The 21,879-nt window shown below is 46.0% G+C and overlaps 1 protein-coding gene across 1 annotated transcript in view; it reads right to left on the bottom strand.

Annotated features, from left to right (window-relative positions):
* The window catches only part of CLPB (ClpB family mitochondrial disaggregase), a 1,931,888-nt gene that overhangs the window by 409,644 nt on the left and 1,500,365 nt on the right, over positions 1-21,879 (bottom strand). The window contains exon 8 of the mRNA XM_069640284.1: positions 5,294-5,371. Coding sequence (XP_069496385.1) covers positions 5,294-5,371 — 78 coding nt within the window. The remainder of the gene's footprint in view (positions 1-5,293; positions 5,372-21,879) is intronic.

Below are 21,879 nucleotides of genomic sequence, written 5' to 3'. Positions count from 1 at the left end.
ATATGTGGTGGGGATGTATCCATATACAGACTTATTGGGGGGGAGGTTCCTCTTGTGGATTAAGGGGGCGGATGGAATTTCAAGAAAACTGTCGCCCTGGGGGCTGTTATTTGGGGTGTGGGATGAGCATGAAGGGAAAGATCAGGGGATCCACATGACCTGTATGATGTTTGTGGCAGCCAAGTGTTGTTTGGCGCAATTTTGGAAACGGGACAGAACCCCCACAGAGAAGGAATGGTTACAGAAAGTCAGGGGGATTTATGAAATGGAGTATATGATGGTGCATATTCTTAATGAGTCCAGGGAGAGGATCAGAGAGATGTGGCTACCCTTTTTGATAAATATGGCAGTTAACCGGAATTACAGAGGGGATGAGCGTGGGAAGAGAAGGTAGGGGTTGCTGCCTGTTATATGATGTTTTATGGGCTATGTTCTGGAAGAGGGTAAAGGGGGAGAGGGAGCGGGAGGGGGAGATGGCAGGTTATGGTCACGATAAGTGTACTATTGCAAATAATGCCTATTCAGTCTGATGCTCTTCTCTATGTTATGAAATACTGATAAAACTTGATTTTTTTTAAAAACGTATACGCTACCTGAGGCAAGGAAAAAGACCGTCATCCAGGAAGTCAAGCAAATGCTGGATGCCAAAATTATGGAACCCTCCGCCAGTCCCTGGTATTCCCCCATTGTATCAGTAGCTCAACCGGACAGAAGCTGGAGGTTTTGTATTGACTTCAGAAAAGTTAATGCTGTTTCAGCCTTTGATGCGTATCCCATGCCTCGTATCGACAACCTTATTGACCGCCTAGGGAACGTTGTCTATCTCTCCACTCTAGCCGTGACAAAAGGCTATTGGCAGGTTCCAATGTATGGTCCTGATAAAGTAAATACAGCCTTTGCTACACCTTTATGTTTGTTCCACTTCAAAGTCGTCAACTTTGGGCTACATGGAGCTCCTTCAACATTCCAACGGTTGATGGATAAAATCTTGCAACCTTATTCTCACTTTTGTGGGGCCTACATAGACGACATTGTGATCCATAGTAAAACCTGGGGGGATAATGTGTATCATTTATACACCACCATGAGAGTCTTAAGAGCCATAGGATTAACTGCCAATACGAAGAAATGTAAATTGGCTCAATCTGCTGTAAAATACTTGGGCTTTTTTGTGGGTAATGGCATGGTACAGACAAAACAAGAAAATGTTAGAGCCGTCCTGGACACCGCCACACCCAAAACGAAGAAAGATCTTAGGGCCTTTCTAGGACTTATTGGCTATTACTGTAGATTTATACCCAACTTTTCAAGTAAAACAGCTATGCTCACTGATAAATTGAAGAACTTAGAATCCCAAAAGATCAGGTGGAATGAGGAAGATCAAAACTGCTATACATCTTTGAAAGAGAGTCTCTGTCAGAGCCCTATCCTAAAAGTGGCTGACTTTTCGAAAAGAGCTTATCCTACAAACTGATGCTTTCCTAGCGGGATTAGGAGCCGTCCATTCACAACACCTTGACGTCCTGGAACATCCCATACTTTATATAAGTGGGAAACTCTTTCCCCAGGAAAAACACTATTGTGTTATTGAGTTGGAGGCCCTGGCCATAAAATGGACTATCATACATTTAAAATACTATATGTTGGGAAGGAAATTCAGGTTGGTCTCTGACCATTCACCCTTGGTATGGATTAGCCAGAGAAAAGAATCCAATCCACAAGTTATGCTGTGGTTTCTAGATTTGCAACCCTACTGTTTCACAGTGGAACACAGGAAGGTTTGAGATCAAGGAAATTCTGACTTCCTGTCTCAATTCCCCTGTGAAACTGCCAGATCTACCCCACATAGGGGAAGTGTATGTGAGGAATCTGAGATTGTTCTCACTTCTTTCCACCAAATATCCTCACCCCAGGTGGCCAGGGAAAGGCCATCGCTCTTGGATCCTGACCCTTGGAGTGGATATGAGAGGGAGGATCACGGGGAAGAGGAGACTTGGGAAGTGGAGGTGAGGCACTCTTGTGTGTGACACGGTATCCCAAATTGTCCTTTCATCAAGAATCAAATGTGACGGATACTCTAAGGACATGGTTCACTGATTTGTATTAAAGTTAGGCTAGAAGGCCTAGCTTTCTCTATCACTATGGGTGACCACTGCCTATATTACTAAGGTGCTTGGCTGTCAAATGTGAAAGTTCAAAAAGAAAGAAGTCTGCTGTCCAAACCTAACCTATCTGACCCTACCACTTTGAAAACTAACTTATAACAGGAGAATGACTCCCTTCTCCTGAGGATACTTCCAGTACCAGTTGAAAATGTTCTCGCTTAATACACCATTCCTAAATAGCCTCTTGTGACCCCCCATGAATTAGTCTTTGTAATTTTTCAAAGGGACTACCAACTGTTCTCGGTTCCTTAGTAATAACTTTTGGTGATCTTTTGTATGATCTTTTATCCAGGTTACTAATTTCAATGTATTATTGGTGTATAAATGTATTGCTAGTACAATGGCACGCCCGGCACCTCACATAGTAATGACAAGAATTAATTACAGACTTTCGAAAAGTGGTTATATTTGTACTTTGAACACAAAGTGGACATAAAATACAATTTAGAACAAAGTAAAGGGGTTAGGGTACAAAATGGATGCACATATATGTTTGTTTCAATTACACATATGAGAACTGTAAATTAAATATTTGTTTTTCGAAATAAGGGGCTTTGGTGGCATATATTGAGCCTGATTGTCCATGTAAAGCAGGTGTGCCAAGCCGACACTTGTTTCGAGCAGACGCTCTTCGCTAGGTCTGTATGTATCATGAGCATTGTTACAGCCAATGGTGTATCATGGTATTATTTTGGGGATATCTAGTCGGGTGAGCAAGAGGGCTGGATACTGCTGAAAGTTAGTAGTGATGAGATTGGGGGAAGGGTGAGTGGGTAAGGGAAGGATCCCCTGGTCGTCCCACTAGATGCCCATCAAGGGCTGGCGAATGCCACATGAATCTCCACAACTGTACTGGAACTGCATTGTATGGGTATGGTCAGCGGTTTCACAACACAGTCTGTCAAAGTCGGGACCCGTGGGCAAAGGAAGAAGTTTCATGATAAAATCATTTGAGTAATTATCTCCACACAAACACTCACCGCACATAAGAAAACACGTAGCACTGCTTGAGGAACCGAGCACTCGCTTGCATGCACAGAAAGACTGGTTACCACGTTCCAACCTAGTTGACCTGGCTTTTAAAGCCAGAGTCTACATTGTAAGAAAAGAAAATGCTAAGAAAAATCAGACGTACCTAATCCCAGTACAGAAATTACACAGAGCCAATCTGTAGTCGGCACAATCAGACGGCACAGCTTAAGGCCTGCATTGTTAGTCTGCCCCAAGGTGAAGGACCCCCAAGATGTCTAAGCACTGTCCAAAAAGAGAGCAGTGCAGGTGTTTGGAGCAAATTAGGAGCAGAGATTGGACAAAGTTGGCTATTCAGGAGTAAACTGGTTGAAGCTGGATAGAGATATGCAGGCGAGCAGGAGTCGGCACAGGAGAAGGAACATACAGAGGTACCAGGAGGTGTAGATCAGTTGGTGGCAGGAGGTGAGAATCAGGAGGTGAACATGAGAAGGTAGCAGAAAGATTGTCACAAGTCGGCAGGAGACTACTATCCGGGGATGACAGGAATTGAATAAAGGAGGTGACAGAAGGAGAAAAATCAGAAGGTGCTAGGGAAGAAAAAGTAGCAGGAGGCTGCGAGGCAGGAGGAAAACAGCACTAATCAGAGTCTAAACAGAGATTCCAGGAAGGAATGAGGGGCAAGTATCGCCAAAGGCCGGTGGTGGAGGGGACACTCGATCAGAAGGTGTGAACCCGAGGTGCGAGGACGAGCATGTGTTGTGGCGCCGATGACGGCCAGGACCAGAATAGGAGTAGTGACGTGATATCATGGGTAGAGAGGTGAAAAGGTCCTTGTGAGCTCTCCTGTGGAACCTGGAGCTGGCAAACTTTGTTGGCTCCATTTAAAGCAGCAATGTTTCTATGGATAGGTCTACAGGAAGAATCAGAGAAGAGATCAGCTGAAGGACGTTGGGGCGAAGTACCACAGAGACAGTGAGTGCCAGGGTGTAACCCTATTTTTTGAAAATTTAAGGAGGCCTTTTAACTGCTAGTTTTGTGTTTATATAAAACCAGTTTTTCGTACTTGTTCTGAGCCCCTTCACTTCCGTGACTATATGACACAGTGCTGGTGAAAGGTCCCAGGTTGTAGGCTCAAGGCATCATTTTGTGCACAAAACAGACAGTGAACATGCATTGGTAGGCCAAGTTCCTCCAAACTGCTTAATCTCCGATGGGTGGTTCCGATGGGTGGTTCAAGATGCATGTTAACCATTCTTTGGCTTGGTTCCCTGTTAATTCCACCAGTGATGATTGGTTTGTGTGTGATCAAAACTAGAGAGACCTCCAACTGGGCTGATAAGCCACCTTCCTGATTTCGAATACAGACTAGATTTTTAATAGTGATCCTGAGGAGAAAGCCCTTATAACTCTGTGCAAACTGTTGCCCCACCAACAGCACACATTTTCACGCTCATGTTCCTTTCTTCTAACATCCTGAATGTCTAGCCAACATTTGCCAACCTATACCTTCGCCAAATACATTTTTACCGATATTTGTTTATACTTTTTTTATGGAATAAAAGCATATGGTAAGTGGGAGTAAGATAAATATCGAGGAGGGTGCAGTAAGGGGATCTCCCCCCGCATTTCTGTCGCAAAGAAAGAGGACGAATTAGTAATAAGGAATTTGGCGAAAGAGTACGTCGGCAAATAAAATGCTGCCAACGTTCATAGAACCATTCTGAATTGCCAATTTTTTATGAATGAAAAGGTTTATGAAGTGACTTCTCTGTCTTTCACACTGGAAAATGTCTGTGTTGGAGGTCAGTGGATTTCCGGGAAGGAAAAAACATTCTGCAAGGTGAAATTTGGATTGGATTGTTGTTTTTATAAGACAGGTTGGAAGCTGCCAACTAGCTACTTGAGACAGTGCGCTGACTAAAGGCCTCCTAGGCCAAGCCAGAGTTCCGGATTAAGACAAACCATATACACACCAGGTATGGGCTTGGAAACCCTAAACATAACCTTCTCATTAGTGGTGTGTCTTGGGTACCCTCCTAGATCTTTCTTACGTCCCATCTGATGCTGGAGCTGTGGGAAGCAGGCAGTCTCTGATATGTTTTGCTGAGAAAGCAGCGCAGTGCACCAGGAGGGCACCCAGGGTGGCAGCTCTTTACCTATTCCAGAGGATCCCAGGAACAGGAAGACCAGGGGGTGCTCCTCGTCATACCAGCCGTTCTCCTTCCTCCGAATAGCTGCATTTAAAGAGAAGCAAACAAACGAAATAAGGATGGGGGGCGGAGAGTGCGCTTATAAATCAATGACACAAAAGCAAGTATAATTATCACTAAGTATACACAATGTTTTACTGCTCTCTGCTCACTCAAAGTCCTCGGTACCATTAGAGCTCGCTAATTCGATTAGCTGGCAAGGCCCCCAGAGACACCTAATCAGGTTAGTATGGATTTGAAAAGCTGCCCAGAGCCGATTTCGGATAAAGTTTTCCAGGATGTGCACTCTATGTTGCTAAGGAAACAAGACAGCAGGATGGACAGAGGAGGGAGGGAGGGCGGGAGGGGCAGGAGTGAAGGCAAGCGCGGAGCTCTAGCTCTCAGACTTGTCAGCCGCAACCTTTGCGCCGGGGCCTTTCAGCAGAGCTTGTTGGTCCTTCGTTTTATGCGGGATGAAAGGACGGCCGATTGATTCCAAGGTCACCCTGGCCTTGGACTGACTGACGTTTGCGCTGTAAATCTTATTTAAAAAACAGCTACGGAAACGGCTCACGAATACCAATGAACAACAGGCATACAATATTCATTTTATTAAAAATATGGTTGTATCCGCACTCCAGCGTTATTCCTACATATCCTATCACGGTCATGTGAAACGATGACCTACATAGGGGTTAGTAGAAAAAAACACATTAGAACATCAAAGCTCAAGGCATTTCATCGTACTTTGTTTCTGTTTGGAACATACACAAGTGCAATTAAAAGGCCACCAGATTGTTTCTTCTGAAAATATAATGTGAAAATCCTGCACAACAATACACCAATTACATATAATATAATTAAACACAATGCATAGCATTGGGTTTCCCAAGCTGTCAAGGTGTCCTGTTGAAAATAAAGGTGGCAAGCTCTCTTATTCTGGGCCACTGGATTTTTGCAGGCGAGGCGCCTGCCTATAAGGAGAGCCAAGAATGCGTGTGGAATCTGCCAGTAGCCGCACAACAACTTCCTGGGCCACCCTTAGCGCTTTGGGTTTTGTTTCTATATTGCTGTTATATGTGTGCTTGCTTGAACATAGCATGTTAATCACAGTTATCGTCTGGTGTGAAATATAGTATGTAGATGGATGTAAGAGTATTCGTTTTTTGTGAGACAGTTATTTGTGCAAGCATTGGTGTACATGTTTATGTAAAAAAATTAATATATATATTAGCATTAGTGTCTGAATTGTAATGTGTATTTTTAGAATGTAATACATGATTCCAATGTATCAGTGATTGTTGGTGCATTGTTTCGAAGATATACATAAGTGCAGACATTGTTTTGTTGGTGTGTGTGGAATATTTTGCAAATTATTGCTATAGATGTGGTTTGCAGAAATAAGAGAGGAAGAGGTTCGACTTTTGTTGATGGAGCGACAGATTACCAGTTAAGCCGGTCCCGAGTTTCCCCATTGTACTGAATTTCAACCGTTTTGTTGCTTTAAGTTCAGTCACCTAAACTAAAGTTTTTTCCTTGAATTTCAATGATTTTTGTTACCATTCTTTTTTCCGGCCCTCTGGCCATGGTCAGTGGCCACCGCCTTCGGATGTGCTCCTTGTCTATTTTTTTTTTAACACTTACAGGCCACTGGCTTTTTCTCCATAACCACGGCTATATCAATGAACTACATATAGCCGCGATTATCCATAGCTTTCATATAGCTGCGATTGTCAGGAAAAACAGGAAAAAAACATGTTCCCCTTGACGCATTGACCAAAGTGCTCCTCTGCTCATGGAAAGGGTTGCCGACTGTCACCAACTCCCACCTCCCAGCCCTCTCCCATACCTCCTCAAACACTTGTTCTGTGTGACACACTTTGCTTTCCCAATCTTGTTTTCTCTGACCGGATAAAAGCATCTATGTGAAAATGTTTGTGCTGCAAACTCGATCCGTAGTCGACCACAAACTCACAAAGTTCAAATGGTCGCCTCTCCACCACCACCTCTGCCCTGATGCCATTTCACAGTTTTCACGGCTCCAAATGGAATTCTTTTGCTTTTTGTTTTCCGATAATCGCGGGTATAGCCGCAGCTATCTCTCGCATCGGAAAAAAAGATAGTGCCTTTTCCATTTCTGAAAACCCTCATCCTGCAAAGCACCATGGAAGCTATATCTATTTGTTGGGGGAAAGGGAGCACACGCTTCTCCATCAAATATTTGAAAAAGTACTGGATGCAATATCCCCAAACCACCAAAGGATCGCTTCGTGCCCAAGTTGTTTCGGACTTGGTCCAATTCCGTCCAGCAGTTTTTGCTGGGTCGTGTGACAGAAATGAATGGGGACTAGTGTGAGCGTGATGCTGGTATGCATTGGAGGGACAGGGCCTCCATGTCCTTGTCCTTTAGTCCTTTTATCATGTGTGTTCTGTGTTATTTTCTGCACAGGATTCCATGTGGTACTTACTCCTGGCAGTGCAGCTCTTCCTCTTTTTGGTCGCAGTGAACAGACCCTTGGGATACCTTTGGCAGCCATGGGTGGGGGTACAACCCTGTACCCCTAGTGTAAGTTTTTGGGGACCTGTATGTGGCCCACAGAGCAGGGTATGGGCTGGTGGCAGCTCCATGCTGAATTTGATAGGTGGTAAATTGATTACGCTGAGCTTAGAGGCTCCCTAGAGTGCTTGTGAAGTCAGGGAGTTAGACTTTGAAGACAAGTCTAGGGCTCAGCTGATAGCTGCCCTGGTTGACTACCAGACTGATTGTGAAGCTCTTGATGGAGGGGGGGATGGAACCATTGAGGACCCTGCCCCTGGGGCTGTTACTGAATCTGTTTCTGGGAGTGCTACCACTCCTGCGGCCTCTATTCCGAAACCCAGCAACGTTTCTTCAGAGAATCTCTTGGAACTTGAATTATTGAGGATGAAATTGGCCTTTGAATATAAAAAGTTGGAAACTGAAGCTGAACGTAAGAAAGAGGAGTTGGCACAGCAAGTAATACTCAAAAATAGGGACGTTGAACTCAAAAACAGGGATCTTGAACTTAAAAACAAGGACACGGAATGTCAGAGAATCCAGCTAGAGAAAGCTGGAGGGGAGACTTCAGCTAAACCAGTTGAGAGTGTCAGGTCACCTGCCACCAAGTTTATGAAAGATTTGGTTGGAGGGTTCTGATATCCTCCAGTGGATTGATGTGTTTGAAATGGCTTGTGGAATCCATGATTTTGATCAAAGAGATTGGGCTAAGTGTTTATTAAGTAGAGTGTCTCAGACTGGTTATGACTGTATTCTGAAACTGAGTGTGGAAGAAAGGGGTCAGTATGAGTGCATGAAATCTGCTTTGATTGCCAAGTACCTTAAAAGGTTCAGGGAATATAAGAAAAGATAGAATGTGTCTTGGATTGGCTGGGTGAGTGCTGCACATTTGAACATGATGGGGTTGATTGATGGTTACAAGTTGAAAACATTTGTTGAATCGTCCCACCTTTTTGTTTTTTGAACATTTTTCAGAAGCCTGTTCACCAGAGCTGCGTCAGTATGTTGCTGACCAGAACATTTTAGATCCCTTTAAGCTGGTCAGGCAGGCAGACAAGTGGGTCTCCCACCGAGTGACCCCTAAGCAACCCAGTGGGAAGGACAAGGACAAAGAAAAGGGGGCCTCTCTGAAGTCTGAGGAGTCTCAAAAGCAGTCACAGTCGGGTAAATCTAAACCTTCCTCTCCTAAGACCCAAAAAGCAGGCTTCCAGTGGCTCCAGTACCGTACCCCTCATCCCTGGCACTTGTTGGGACTGTGGGGCTCTGGACCACAAGAAGGGTTACCCCAAGTGTAAAGGTAAGGCACTTGGAGTCCAGGCATTTAGCCTGACCTACCCTTACCCTGACCTAAGCCTGGCCACTGACCTTCCCTCCTCTGCAGTAATCACATTGGTGCTCCTGACGAGATTTCCCTAGTGTCCCTTGGGGCCTGGGACCAGTACGCATAAGTACTGGCTACAATCCCACAAAACACCCGTAGATTTTTGAGAAGTGTCCACTTGAATGGCCAGCCTTCTACTGGTTTGAAACACCGGGCAAGCATGACAGTGGTGGACAGGACCCTGCTCATGCCAGAGGACAATGTAGGTGCTCCACTGAGAACTACCAGGTTAGCCGGTGGGTCTCCCAAATTATCACCTGTAGCCCTAGTCACCATCACGTTTGCGGACAAGACAGAAAAGCTTCCTGTCCTGGTTCAGGACAATGTACCTGCTAACATTTTGCTAGGGAATGATCTAGTGGAGTTGGGGTTGATCTCTGATGGTCTCCCCCTGATTGCTGCTGCAATCACTGGGTAACACCGGATCTGACTGCCAGTCAGGTACCCAAGCCGAAGGGGAAACCCAAGGCAAGAAGAAAGAGCAAGAAGGCCACATACTCTTCCTGCTGCTTCAGCAGCACCCACTGGGATTCAAGCTCCGGACGGGCTGGGTACAGTGGTAACCCAAGACTCAACTCCTGAGGGAGAAGAGCCAGAAGACCCTCCTGCGGGAGAGGTGCTCAACCCAGAGGATCAACCCGACCGTCAATGCCTGCTGGCTGAAGGGGAGCCCTCTAGGGGCAACTTCTGTAAGGGACAGAGAGAGTGCCACTCTCCCTCGAAGGTCTGAGGAAACAGGCCCATGCCCAGGCACAAGGTGAAGTGCCTAGGTCTTTCCGGATTTATTGGGAGGGTGAGCTCCTTTGTAGTGAGCCCACTAAGCCTGAACCTGGTGCCCTCAAGAGGTTGGTGGTACCCAAGGTTTACAGGCCCTTCCTACTGCAGTTGGCGCATGAGTTGCCCTTGGCTGGTCATCTTGGGACCAAGAAGACTAAGCAGAGGCTCTCTGCACATTTCTACTGGCCCCGGATGGGAGGAGAAGTAGAGTGCCACTGCAGGACCTGCCCCACTTGTCAGTTTTCTGGCAAGACTGGAGGCAGTGTCATTGCCCCACAGCAGCCTTTGCCAGTGGTTGGCACACCATTGAGAGGGTTGGCATCAACATTGTCAGTCCCATTGATCCTCCAACTTCAGGTGGACATCAGTTCATCCTGGTCTTGGTTGATCATGCCACCAGGTACCCTGAGGCTATACCCCTTCGCACCATTACAGTCAAGGTGGTTGCCAGAGCTGTCCTGGGCATTTTTACCAGAGTTGGGTTCCCTAAAGAGGTGGTCTCTGACAGAGGATCCAACTTCATGTCGAGTTACATGAAAACGATGTGGAAAGAGTGCGGGGTAACCTACAAGTTCTCCACCTCTTACCACCCCCAGACCAATGGTCTGGTTGAGAGATTTACCAAAACTCTCAAGGGCATTCTGGGTGCTTTGGAAGAGCCCCTAAGAAGGAAATGGGACCTCCTCCTGCCATGCCTGCTGTTCACTTACAGAGAAGTACCTCAAGAGGGCGTTGGTTTCAGCCCCTTAGAGTTGCTCTTTGGATATCCCGCGAGGGGGCCCCTTGTTATGCTCACCTGGTCTACACAGGAGCGCCGAACGGGACTGGCAGGTCTTCTGTTAGATGGCTCACATGTCTTCTCTGTATCTGTGCCCCCACGATGGTGCGCCTAAAGGGTTAAATGAAGCGTTACCCAACTGTGAGGCAGAAGACCCACACCCGCCTCCTGTGGTCTTCTGAAAGCCCCTCTGCTATGTCTCACCTTTGCTTTAAGGATGGCAGGCTCTCCGTCCTGCAGCTGTATGCAGGGGCGCATAGAGTTCTAGGAGCCAGTTACTTCACTGATCCTGTCGAGTCTCAGACAACGTTGACTCAATGAGTAAGTCTTTACCATTAAAATGGTTAGCCCAAGAGCTCAAATTGTTCAGGTTTTCCCTTTGTTGTCTTTACTTTGTAGGTTTCTTACTGATGCGAAAGTTCGTAGAATGTAAGGTTGTTTTTACAAGTAAAGGTAAGTTCGCACCAGCGTTCTGTGATAAGTCTGTATATGCGCTATGTCGCTTCTGTGCGACTGACCTGCTGCTCTTATTTTGCAGGTGCTTTATGACCGCGTGACAAAGATCAGCGAATCGCTTGTAGGAGCGGCCTTCAGGTGAGTATGTCGGTGAGTTAACTGTTTTTTCAAATGGTGTTTTTCCCAATTTGCGCTAACCTGATGTTTCTTCTTTTTTCGTCTGACAGGTGCGGCGACTCCGGCGTGATGGACGAACGATGGAGCGGTCGCGGGATGGAGGTTCGCCGGGAAGAGCACCTCTCAGGTAGGTATGAACAAGGCGCTGGTTAGGGATGTGGATCCTTGGTCAGCACGGCTAACCTGATGCCTTTTCTTCCTTTGCAGGTTGCTCGAGAAGGAACTGGACTGGAGTTGTAGGTGAAGGTAACAGACACGGTGAGCGTTACGCTGCAGGAGTGCAGAATAACGCGAAGCGTGTTCTGTACTAAAGGTGTGGTTTATATAGCTTCAGAAAAGTAGTCCCTAGGTAAAGTAGTTCCAGCAACCACATCCAGTAAATAGTTCTCTAGGCAAGTAGTCCCTTCAGCCTGCCTCAGATTGGCCCACACATACTTTACCTTGTTTGAAACTTGCCATGTTGGTAATGGCAGCATGAGCCTGGCGCCAAGGCCGCCAGGACCAAGTCCAGGAGGCCCCTGAGAGAGTCTTTGGAGCCTTCAAAGTCCTCATGGAAGTCAAAGTCCTGGGCAGGTTGGTCTGCACCTGATGTGTGGGGAAATGGGCCGTGACACCCCTTGCCTTAATCAGAGAAGGTTTGGAAGCCACCCCTCCAGAACCTGCCAAGCAAGTGGGGGACTATGTGTTAGGCCTCAGACGGAGGATGACACAGATGATGGGCCAGGCGACAGCAAACCTTAAGGCAAGCCTGGAGTTGGACAAATACTGGCATGACCTTAAAGCATCGCAAGTAGATTGGACTCCAGGACAGGAGATCCTTGTGTTGGAGCCTGCCAAGCCTCTAGCATTGGCAGATAACTGGACTGGACCCTTCAGGATAATCTCCAAGATGGCGAAGTCAATTATCTGGTTGACTTGGGAATCCCTGGGGTAGCCCCTCAAGCATTCCACGTCAACAGGCTCAAGCCTTTCCATAGGCGAGCAGAAGTCTCATGTCTCTTTTAAGCTTCAGAGCAAGAAGAGGATGAGAGTGAGCGCCTTCCTGATGTGCTGCATAGCAACCCTCAGGATGGCTCAGTGGGAGTGCATCTTTCTCCAGATCTGACAGTAGAGCAGCAGAGGGCCTGCAGGGCTTTGCTCCGGCAGTATGCCCCTCTGTTCTTACTGACGTCAGGCCTCATCCCATGGTGCAGGCACGAAATTGACACTGGTGACAGTGTACCGGTCAAAAGCAGGTGTTACTTATATCAGGCACGGTTAAGAACCACATCCAGGCTGAGGTCGCCAAGATGTTGGATCTGGATAAACCCTCAACCAGTCCCTGGTCCAGTCCTGTGGTCCTTGTCCTCAAGGCAAGTTCCCAGGCAGGTACTAAGGATTGGCAGTTCTGTGTGGACTATAAAGGCCATCACCAAAACGGATGCACATCCATTGCCTAGGTGCTGCCAAATTTGTGAGAACCTTTGACCTTACTTCAGGCTATTGGCAAATAGCTCTGATGGACCATGCCAAGGGAAAGACTGCGTTATCAACATCTGAGGGGCTCTACCAGTTTAGAGTCATGCCTTTTGGGTTGAAAAACACAACTGCCACTTTCCAAAGATTAGTCAACCATGCGCTCAGTGGGCTGGAGGTCTTTTGTGTGGTCTACTTAGACGACATTGCTGTCTACAGCTCCACCTGGGAAGAGTATTTGACTCATTTGGATAAGGTGTTGCAGGCCTAGATAAGGGGTAACCTCACCACCAAGTGCCAGATAGCTCAGGGGAAAGTCACGTATCTTGGTCATGATGTAGGAGGGGGTCGAATCCAACCTCTCCCCAGTAAGGTACAGGATGTACATGAATGGGAGACTCCCACTACTCAAACCCAGGTGGGAGCCTTTTTGGGCCTCACTGGGTATTACCGCAACTTCATGGCAGACTATGGAACAATAGCTGCACCTCTGACAGCTCTGAATTCGCCCAAGCAACCGAGGAAGGTTAATTGGACGGAAGACTGTCAGAGGGTCTTTAATGGCTTGAAGGAAAGTCTGTGTAGGGCACCTGTGTTGTGTGTACCTGACAAAACGAAACCCTTTATCGTTCAGACTGATGCCTGCAACATCAGAATTGGAGCCGTCTTGTCCCAGTTAGATAACAAAGGGAGGGAACATCCTATCATATTCATCAGTAGACAACTCAAGGGTAGAGAACTTAGGTGGGCTACTGTTGAAAAGGAATGTTTTAGCATAGTTTGGAGCCTTAGGCGTTTCAGGCCCTACCTTACGGGGTCCACCTTCACGGCCTAAACAGACCATAAGCCCTTAAAATGGCTTATGCAGATGAAGGGTGAAAACCCGAAACTGCTCAGGTGGTCCATTAGCCTGCAAGGGCTATAGTTCACCATTGAGCATAGGCCAGGGAAGAGTCATGATAATGCAGATGGCCTTTCCAGAAGGTATGTTGACCGTCTGGATGAGGGTGTCAATCTTGTGGGAGATTACACCACCCTAACCTCAGTCTGGGGGTGGGGGCGACTGTGATGCTGGTAATGCATTGGAGGGACAGGGCCTCCATGTCCTTGTCCTGTAGTCCTTTTATCATGTTTGTTCTGTGTTATTTTCTGCATAGGAGTCTATGTGGGACTCCTGGCAGTGCAGCTCTTCCTCATTATGGTCGTAGTGAACAGACCCCTTGGGATACCCCTAGTGCACCCATGGGTGGGGGTACAACCCTGTACCCCTAATGTATGTTTTTGGGCACCTTTGTGTGGCCCACAGAACAGGATATGGGCTGATGCAAGCTCCATGCTGAATTTGACAGGTGCTCTGAGTATCCTCCATTTTGGGATAAACAGGCCCTTCCATTGGAATCAGCTGACCGGATACAGGGGCCGCCGAGGAATTTGAAGTAAAGCGTCCATCATCGTTGACCAGAGCCGTAATTCTCCATTGCCTAAGACATTTGAACCAAGGACTCCCTTGCTCTTCACCGTCGAATGCTTTGTCCCGCCGGAGAAAGTGAAGGTCGCTGACGAACCAAGGATAATCTGCCGGTGGGTATCCCGCCACCCGAAGTCCTCAAAGAAGCCGACGAAGAGCTGAAAACCAGTCATGGTCGAGTCTCGATCGCTGACGCCAATGACCCAACGCCCTTGCTGGGCCTACGTTCTTCATTGATCTGCTTTGTGGCAACAAACTATCGTCGTTGGAATTCACTGCATGCCTCATCATCGCAGGACGTCTACGATAGATCACCGACGAGAACCGCAAAGACAAAGCTCCTGTCACAACCACATTGTTCACCTTTCTTCAAGGAAACTCGACAATCCATGGCTCCTGCCTTAAAGGGAGTTCATACAAGAAGGATGCGTCGACGACCCGTCGTCGAACTCTGCTAAACCAGGTACACTGGGGTAGTAGAACATTTATACAAGGAAATAAGACTCTGCTAAAAAATATATGGACTGTGCTTGTTGATACACTTTATTTACAGGTTGCCCAGGTGGGGGGAGGGATCAGCACACAGAACTGTGTCTAGGTAACGGGAACAAGTATTCTGCCAATTGTTTAACTAACATGTTTTCCTTCCAAGTCTATTGTTGATACCACCTGCTATTCATGTGTATGCCATTTGCAAGTGTCAGCAGTTGGTGCATTTTAATGGAATCAAAAGTAATTGTGGTACCACTTAGAGACTGTATATATTTATTGTTATAGTATTGACCGAGTACAAAGTGTGCTATTGTGATTGTGTATATAACTTTAACCTTATTTATATAAAGAATTGTGCTATCACTAACATACTGTGTGGAGGGCTTGGGGACTAAACTGTACTTAACAACCAAACATTATCACCTTCTGAGAGCTAAGCCGTGATTGCTCGCCCATTGCTACCAACAATAGAGCATCTTGGCTGGGGTGCTCTGTGCTTCTACCCTGCCATATAGAAGGCAGGAGTACAGATAACCCCCCTCCATTCTTTACAGTGAGGAATTCGACCATACGCACAGGGAGTGTGCGCTCGCCTGGGTGTTTAGATTTTTTAAAAATGAACTGAATGTTGGGAGATCAACCTCCGAAAATGTGGGAGGCCATTCCACAAACTTTTTTCCTGATCACCGAACAAAACGCATAGTCACGTGTACTCCGGGAGGAGACAGCCTACAGGCGCTGAACTCCCCTGTCATGGTCAGCTGGAATGTGACAGCCACAGGTACATCAAAGCATCACAAGAAGGGGGAAGGCGCACCTTTGTTGGTTATGGGCAGCCTAATTAAAATATCAAAGGCCCCATGGATCCGCCTCCCTATTGTCTAGTTTGGCTGGTGGCAGTGCATACTAATGAGAAATAATTAAGGCAAGCCTATGAAGGGTCTTGGTCACAGGACAGACAACAAGAAGACGGGGCTACCACCTCTTTGATATGCAATGTGTCAACTTGAAACTAGTACCCACCCTCTGTATGAAAGGCAGTGAATTACATGACTGGGTCCACTATTTACCATAGGCAATCCCTGCAGAGCAGACCCCTTTCAGAGGGAGAAGTATGTGATTTAACGGAGCCAGAAAGTCTGCTCTCATCGCAAACTTCAAGGGAGACCTTCGCTTTGATCAAGAGTCACAGAGGGCCCAGTTAATCAGAGAGACACTTTGCCTGTTGCAGAGCACTCTGGTTCTGACCTCACGCATAACAGAAGATTGTTTGTGTGGACCCAGGATTGGTTCATTAAAGTTGGCCTAGCCTGCACCAATCACTGGGGCCCATTTGGCATTAAAAGAGGGCTGAACACCTCACTTAGCAGATCATCCAAAGACTTCGAAAGGAGTAAGAAGAAGGACTCATTTGGACCCTGGTTGATGGTTTAGAAACCGATATTCATCCCTGGACTACTGGCACCCACAAAGTGGATTCGTCACAACTAGGCCAAAAGTGTATTTTTATTTTCTTAATAATTTTTTAATTTTTTAACGACTATTTCCCAAGATTTCCAGTGTTGGAGTGGACAGGGGGGTGGGGGAACGGGGATTGAGGGGCGCATATACAACATTGTCTGCAAAGTTTCAGCCAAATTCATCATACACGTCAAAAGTTATTAGCAATAAATGTTTTTATTTCCTTTGGATCTCACTACACACCTTAACTAAAGTGCAGCGACCGCCGCACTAGAATATACACAGAACAACAATATATCATCAATATATTAAGTAAAAAAAAGCCTTGGTTAAGAGAGAGTTAATGTGATCAGATTAAACTTCACAAAACCGCTAAAATTCAGCACTCGCATTTCAAGCAAGTCCACCTAAACTATGCACCCCCTGTTGCACAGGGTATGAAGGAAATTATGATATCATAGATGACATCACTAATTACACAACACAGGACATCACTGATGGCGTCCATATTGACATCATACATCTCGAGGAAATGCACATACAGCTTTGTTCACATTCTGCCTTGCTTTTTCTATTTATGGACAAAACAGTTCAGATCTTTTCCACACTTGTCTCTGTGTAATTCGGGAAAAAAGAAACATGGTTTATAGAAAAAGTTTCATAGCACCCAGTTAATTTTGTGTTATAATGTGTGTCTCCCTCCACTTCCCTTGGTTTGGTGATGTCAGTGTGGAATGCAGTGATGTCACTGTGGATGAAGTGTTAGGATCTGTTTGTGTGTTCCATGGGGAGCAGTCCGAGAAAGAGAGCTTGCTGGCTCTCAATGGGGTAATTGACAACTTGCTATCTGGGCTAATTGCTGCTCCTACTTTGGCGGATGAGGACAATTCAGATTATCTTGTTCGCTGATGATGCTGTTCTGCTCTCTTTAACACCTATGGCCCTTCACACTCAGTTGAATATTTTTGAAGAATTCTGTGAGGATAATGGGTTAGCAATTAAAGGCCAGAAAACGAAGTTGATGGTCTTTAGTAGGCATAGATCAAAAAAGATACCTAGACTTGTTACGAATTTGAAAGAGGAGCCCATTGAACAGGCATACCTGAGGATTAGGTTGAAGGGCAATTGCACTTGGGGTGATCACACGGATCGTACTGCACTCACATTAACTAGACACTATGGTGCTATGTCTAGATTTGCGCAGGAACATGGCAATCGCGCAGTGAGTGTCATTATGAATGTTTATAAGGGTCGAGCCAGGCAAGCTGCATTATACGGCAATGAGCTGTGAGGCATGAGAAATGCTGGTAAACAACAAGTCACAGAGCACAACTATCTCAAATCTACTCTTGGGTTGCCTGTGAACGCCCCATGCCTCCCAATCTTTATGGATATGAACGTGCAAAGTATTGGTTATATGTGCCACATGAAACCAGTGTACTTTTGTGCTCGTAATATTGGCAAATTTAGAGAGGCAATCAGGAACTTACTATCTCAGCATGGTGGTCCGAATCTTGTCTGGTTTGTGGCTATAAAGAGTGAACTGACAACAATGGGGTGGAGTAACCTTTGGTCCAACCCTGAATTAACTCCAACAAATTTTAAAGCGGAAGTGAAATTAGCTTATGCAAAGAGATGGGAAAGGGAAACTTCAGCTAAATTAGTACATTTGAGTAGCCCTAGTAGCTACTCACTTCTGAAGAAGTGCCATGGCTTTGAACGGTATCTGGACATGATGCAACACAAGCTTATGAGAGTACTCTATATGGATTTGCGAATAGGTATCCTTTCGCTTGCGAACCTGAGAAATAAATGGAATGAGATTAGCTCGCCAGATTGCCCGCACTGTTTGAATACAGTGGAAAGTGTAGCTCACTTTATCTTTTTGTGCCCAAGGTATCTCGATATTAGGATATTAAACGGGCCTTAGCGCATGCATGTCACATCATCCTTAATTATAATGTCCTTTATTTGTATACTTTTATCTATTGTTCAATGTATTGAATACCTGTTTTATAATTGTTATATTTGACGTTTATGGCCTGTTTGGGCCGAAGTAAAGTTATACACACAAGAAAGTGTTTCATCACACTTGTTTCACACCTACTTGACAAAAATGTGCCCTTAAGAACTAAGATAATACGTGATTGCCCCAACCAGCAGAACTGACTCACCTTAGACCTAAGCACCTTAAAAAAGGCGAAAAGACAAGCCGAGCGAGCATGGGTAAAAAATCAAAATACGAAAAATAGAGGCAAATGGAAATCAATAGAAAAGACGAACGGGACTAAGATCCTTGGTGTCAAAAAAAACTTTATTGTGATGTTCAAATCGGAAATGTAGGAAATAACACCAACTGCCCTCACCCATTCCATTGTCCCTAATAAAGACGACTGTGGCAAAGTACAAAAAGCATTCCAAGGCAAAGTCCTACTGGCCCGCAATAAAATCCAAAATAATCAAAACACTACTAAAACATCATGTGAGCTAACGACTGGCACCGGCCCCAAAAACAAAAACACACCCTCAAGCTTTTGCTTTAAGACCATTACCATCGACGATACAGCCAAAATGCTAGCCAACAGTAGGCCCACCTCCTGCATGGGAGATCTTCTCCCTGCCAAGATTATTCTTAAGAACATTGAGACCTTTGTCCCTTTCTTTACCAGATTTATAAATGCTTCCTTTTTACATAGGAACATACCTATTACCATCAAGAAAGTAGTAGTCACTCCTATCATTAAGAAACCAGGACTTAGTGCAAAATACTCTGCAAAACCTAAGAACGATAACCAACACCCCCTTCCTATTAAAGATTTTGGATAAAGCAGCAACACTCCAACTTGGGACACATTTTGAAACATTATCCGCTTTTCACTACAAACAATCAGTTTTCCGTAGCAATTACGGGACTGAAAGCACCTTGCTTGATTTGCAGACGCAAATGTTGGAGAGACTAGACGAGGGTAAAACCGGGTTACTTATATTACTACATCCCTCCGTGGCATTTGACTTGCTGAATCACCCACGACTGCTGGAAACACTAGTTGACACAGGAAATTGTTCCAGCCATGACATTGAATGGATAAGCTCCTTCCTAAGCGAAAGAACCTCTACAATATGTTGGGGCACAGCTTGTTCTGGCCTTGTCTCCATCAGCTACGGTGTGGCCTAGGGGGCTTGTATCTCCCTGACCCTCTTCAACATATATATAAAGCCCCTATGTGAAAAACTGCAAGCCAAGGGTCTCCACTTTACCAACTATGCCGATGACTTTCAGCTTATTATGGACCTCAGTGGCGACTATCTCACTGACACAACCAACCTGAACAACCTATTTTTTTATCCAGGAATGGATGATTAGTAACTGGATGTGCCTAAACTGCTCAAAAACCGAGCTCATGATATTTGGGACAAACCAAGCTAGGAGTAAGCTTAATCAAATGTACGCTAGTTTCGTACTAGACAACTTTCCCATCAAGGTGGTTGACAAAGGCATCCCTCAACTCGGATGCCCATGCTCACCATCACCTTAGAATCCTGAGGCAAATAAATTCATTAGTATCACGAAAAAACTGAATACGTAAGGCAGTCCCATGTATGCAGATAAAGTGTCTTTCAAACAGGGTTCCTCTTGGGAATCGGAGTTGTAAGGGTGTCGGAGAACGAAGCTGACACAAAGGGGGTATGGTGCTGATTATAAACTTTTATTATGGAAAAAAAGATCCTCACTATCCCTATCTTCTAAGAGGGGTTTCCCTGCCTCAAGCAATTACTAAAAGGATCTGTCAGAATGTCAGTCAAAATAAAACTCCACCCTCCTGTGTTACAACCCACTTCTATCCCTCACACTACAACTAAAGAATACTCCAACAGAAAGTTACTTCTTCAGGAGAATGACTTCTCTTTATATTTGGGCAATGCTCAAAGAAATGGTCTCTTGCACAAAGGGTGCCAGGGGAATGACTCCCTTGCCCAGGCTTGCAGGTTTCTCACAATCTTTGTACAACTTGATGTTCTGGACCAGGAGAATGACTCCCTTCTCCTGGTGTTGGTGTGTACAGTTCACAGTAAGGTCAGGTGGAATGACTCCCTTCCCCTGGTTTTGGAAAATCTATTTTTCGTGTCTCTCCACATGATGTATATTGTGATGCTTTCTCTCAGTATTAGCAAAGTCCCAAAACCTTCTCTGGTGATCAAGGGACTCATAGTTGCTACTCCGATGAGGAATCCCTCCTCTGATGTCCAATTCACTTATGTTGGGGTCCCAGACCCTTCTCTGGTGGTCCACCAGCTTATTGCTGCCACTACAATGAGGAAGTCCTGCTTGGATACTTGGTTCACTATTGTTAGGGTCCTTGACATGTTTCTGCGGATCAGTGGGCCTATTGTTGCCACTGCAACGAGGAAGCACTCCTCGAATGCTTGGTTCGCAATTGTTAGGGTCATCGATGCGTCTCTGGTGGTCAGTGGTGTTATGCCATCCAGTAGTTTTCACTCTTTCAGTGTTGTGAAAAACCAAAGGGTGTCTCACTATCTAGACCCCGGGGATCTCTTGCTCAGGTGGCCAGGACATGGCTATCGCCTTTGGATCCAGGCCCTGGGGCTGGACAAGTGCGGGAGGATAACTTGGGCGAGGAGTCCTCTGGGAGTGGCAGTGAGACATCCAAAGGGAAGGCGTGGTATCCCCCTCTTCACAACACCCCCCTACCCAACACTTCCTCCACCTTTATAGGTTGTTCTAAGTCTTGTCCCGTTGCCCACTCCCCAATTCCAACAGGTACCCAAATCAAAGGGAGGTGTAGGAGAACAAACACAACACCCTATATCTCACAACAAAATCGTTCCCCTTCTTCTGACACTATTTGTACCACCTCTCGAAAAACCGACAACTCCCACAATTCCTACCTCCACTCTAGAAATCCCAACTACCAAACCACTGGGCCGAAGAAGAGGCAAGAGGGAGCTATGAACATTACCCATAGAAACAAATGCACCAGGGATTCCTATGAGCAGTCGCCATTTTCTCCTGGTAATGAGGCCAGGCAAGGTCAGGCCTCCCTTTACAATAATTCCCACCTGAAACCTGTTAACTCTCCCAGGGAGTACAAAAGGTGGAACACACAAATACTTCGATCAAGCTGGGGATGCTGGATGGTGCATCGAGGCTAAGAGGAGAGAATTCCAGTTGGAGAGATGCTGGAAGACCAGAAGGAAGAAAGACTGCCTTACTGCTTGGCCTGAGAGTACAGGCGAGGCTGCAGTTTGGAGATGGAGTTCTAAATCCAGGGAGACACACCAGGGGCTGCTGGGGGTTACCTGGCAGTGTCCACACCAGAGCTCCTCCCCTGGGCAAAACATGAAAATCCAGGCCTTTGAGTAGCAGGTGGCAAGACCTTGACCTTAACAAGTTATCCCCTTTACCTCCTGCAGCTCCCAAAATCCTGGAATCGTGTGTAGGGGAGCTGATGAAGCGCTAAGACTTTAAAACATTGCAAATCAAGAGGGGTTCGAGCCCGGCTGAGGGAGACCCCTGAGAGGATGGATAGAAGGAGAACAGTGTCTCTAACAT

This window comes from Ambystoma mexicanum, chromosome 7q (genome assembly GCF_040938575.1).
Source record: "Ambystoma mexicanum isolate Mex_15411 chromosome 7q, UKY_AmexF1_1, whole genome shotgun sequence".
Classification (NCBI taxonomy): Eukaryota; Metazoa; Chordata; class Amphibia; order Caudata; family Ambystomatidae; genus Ambystoma; species Ambystoma mexicanum.
Note: the sequence above shows the minus strand (reverse complement) of the source record. Positions and strands in the feature narration are given on the sequence as shown.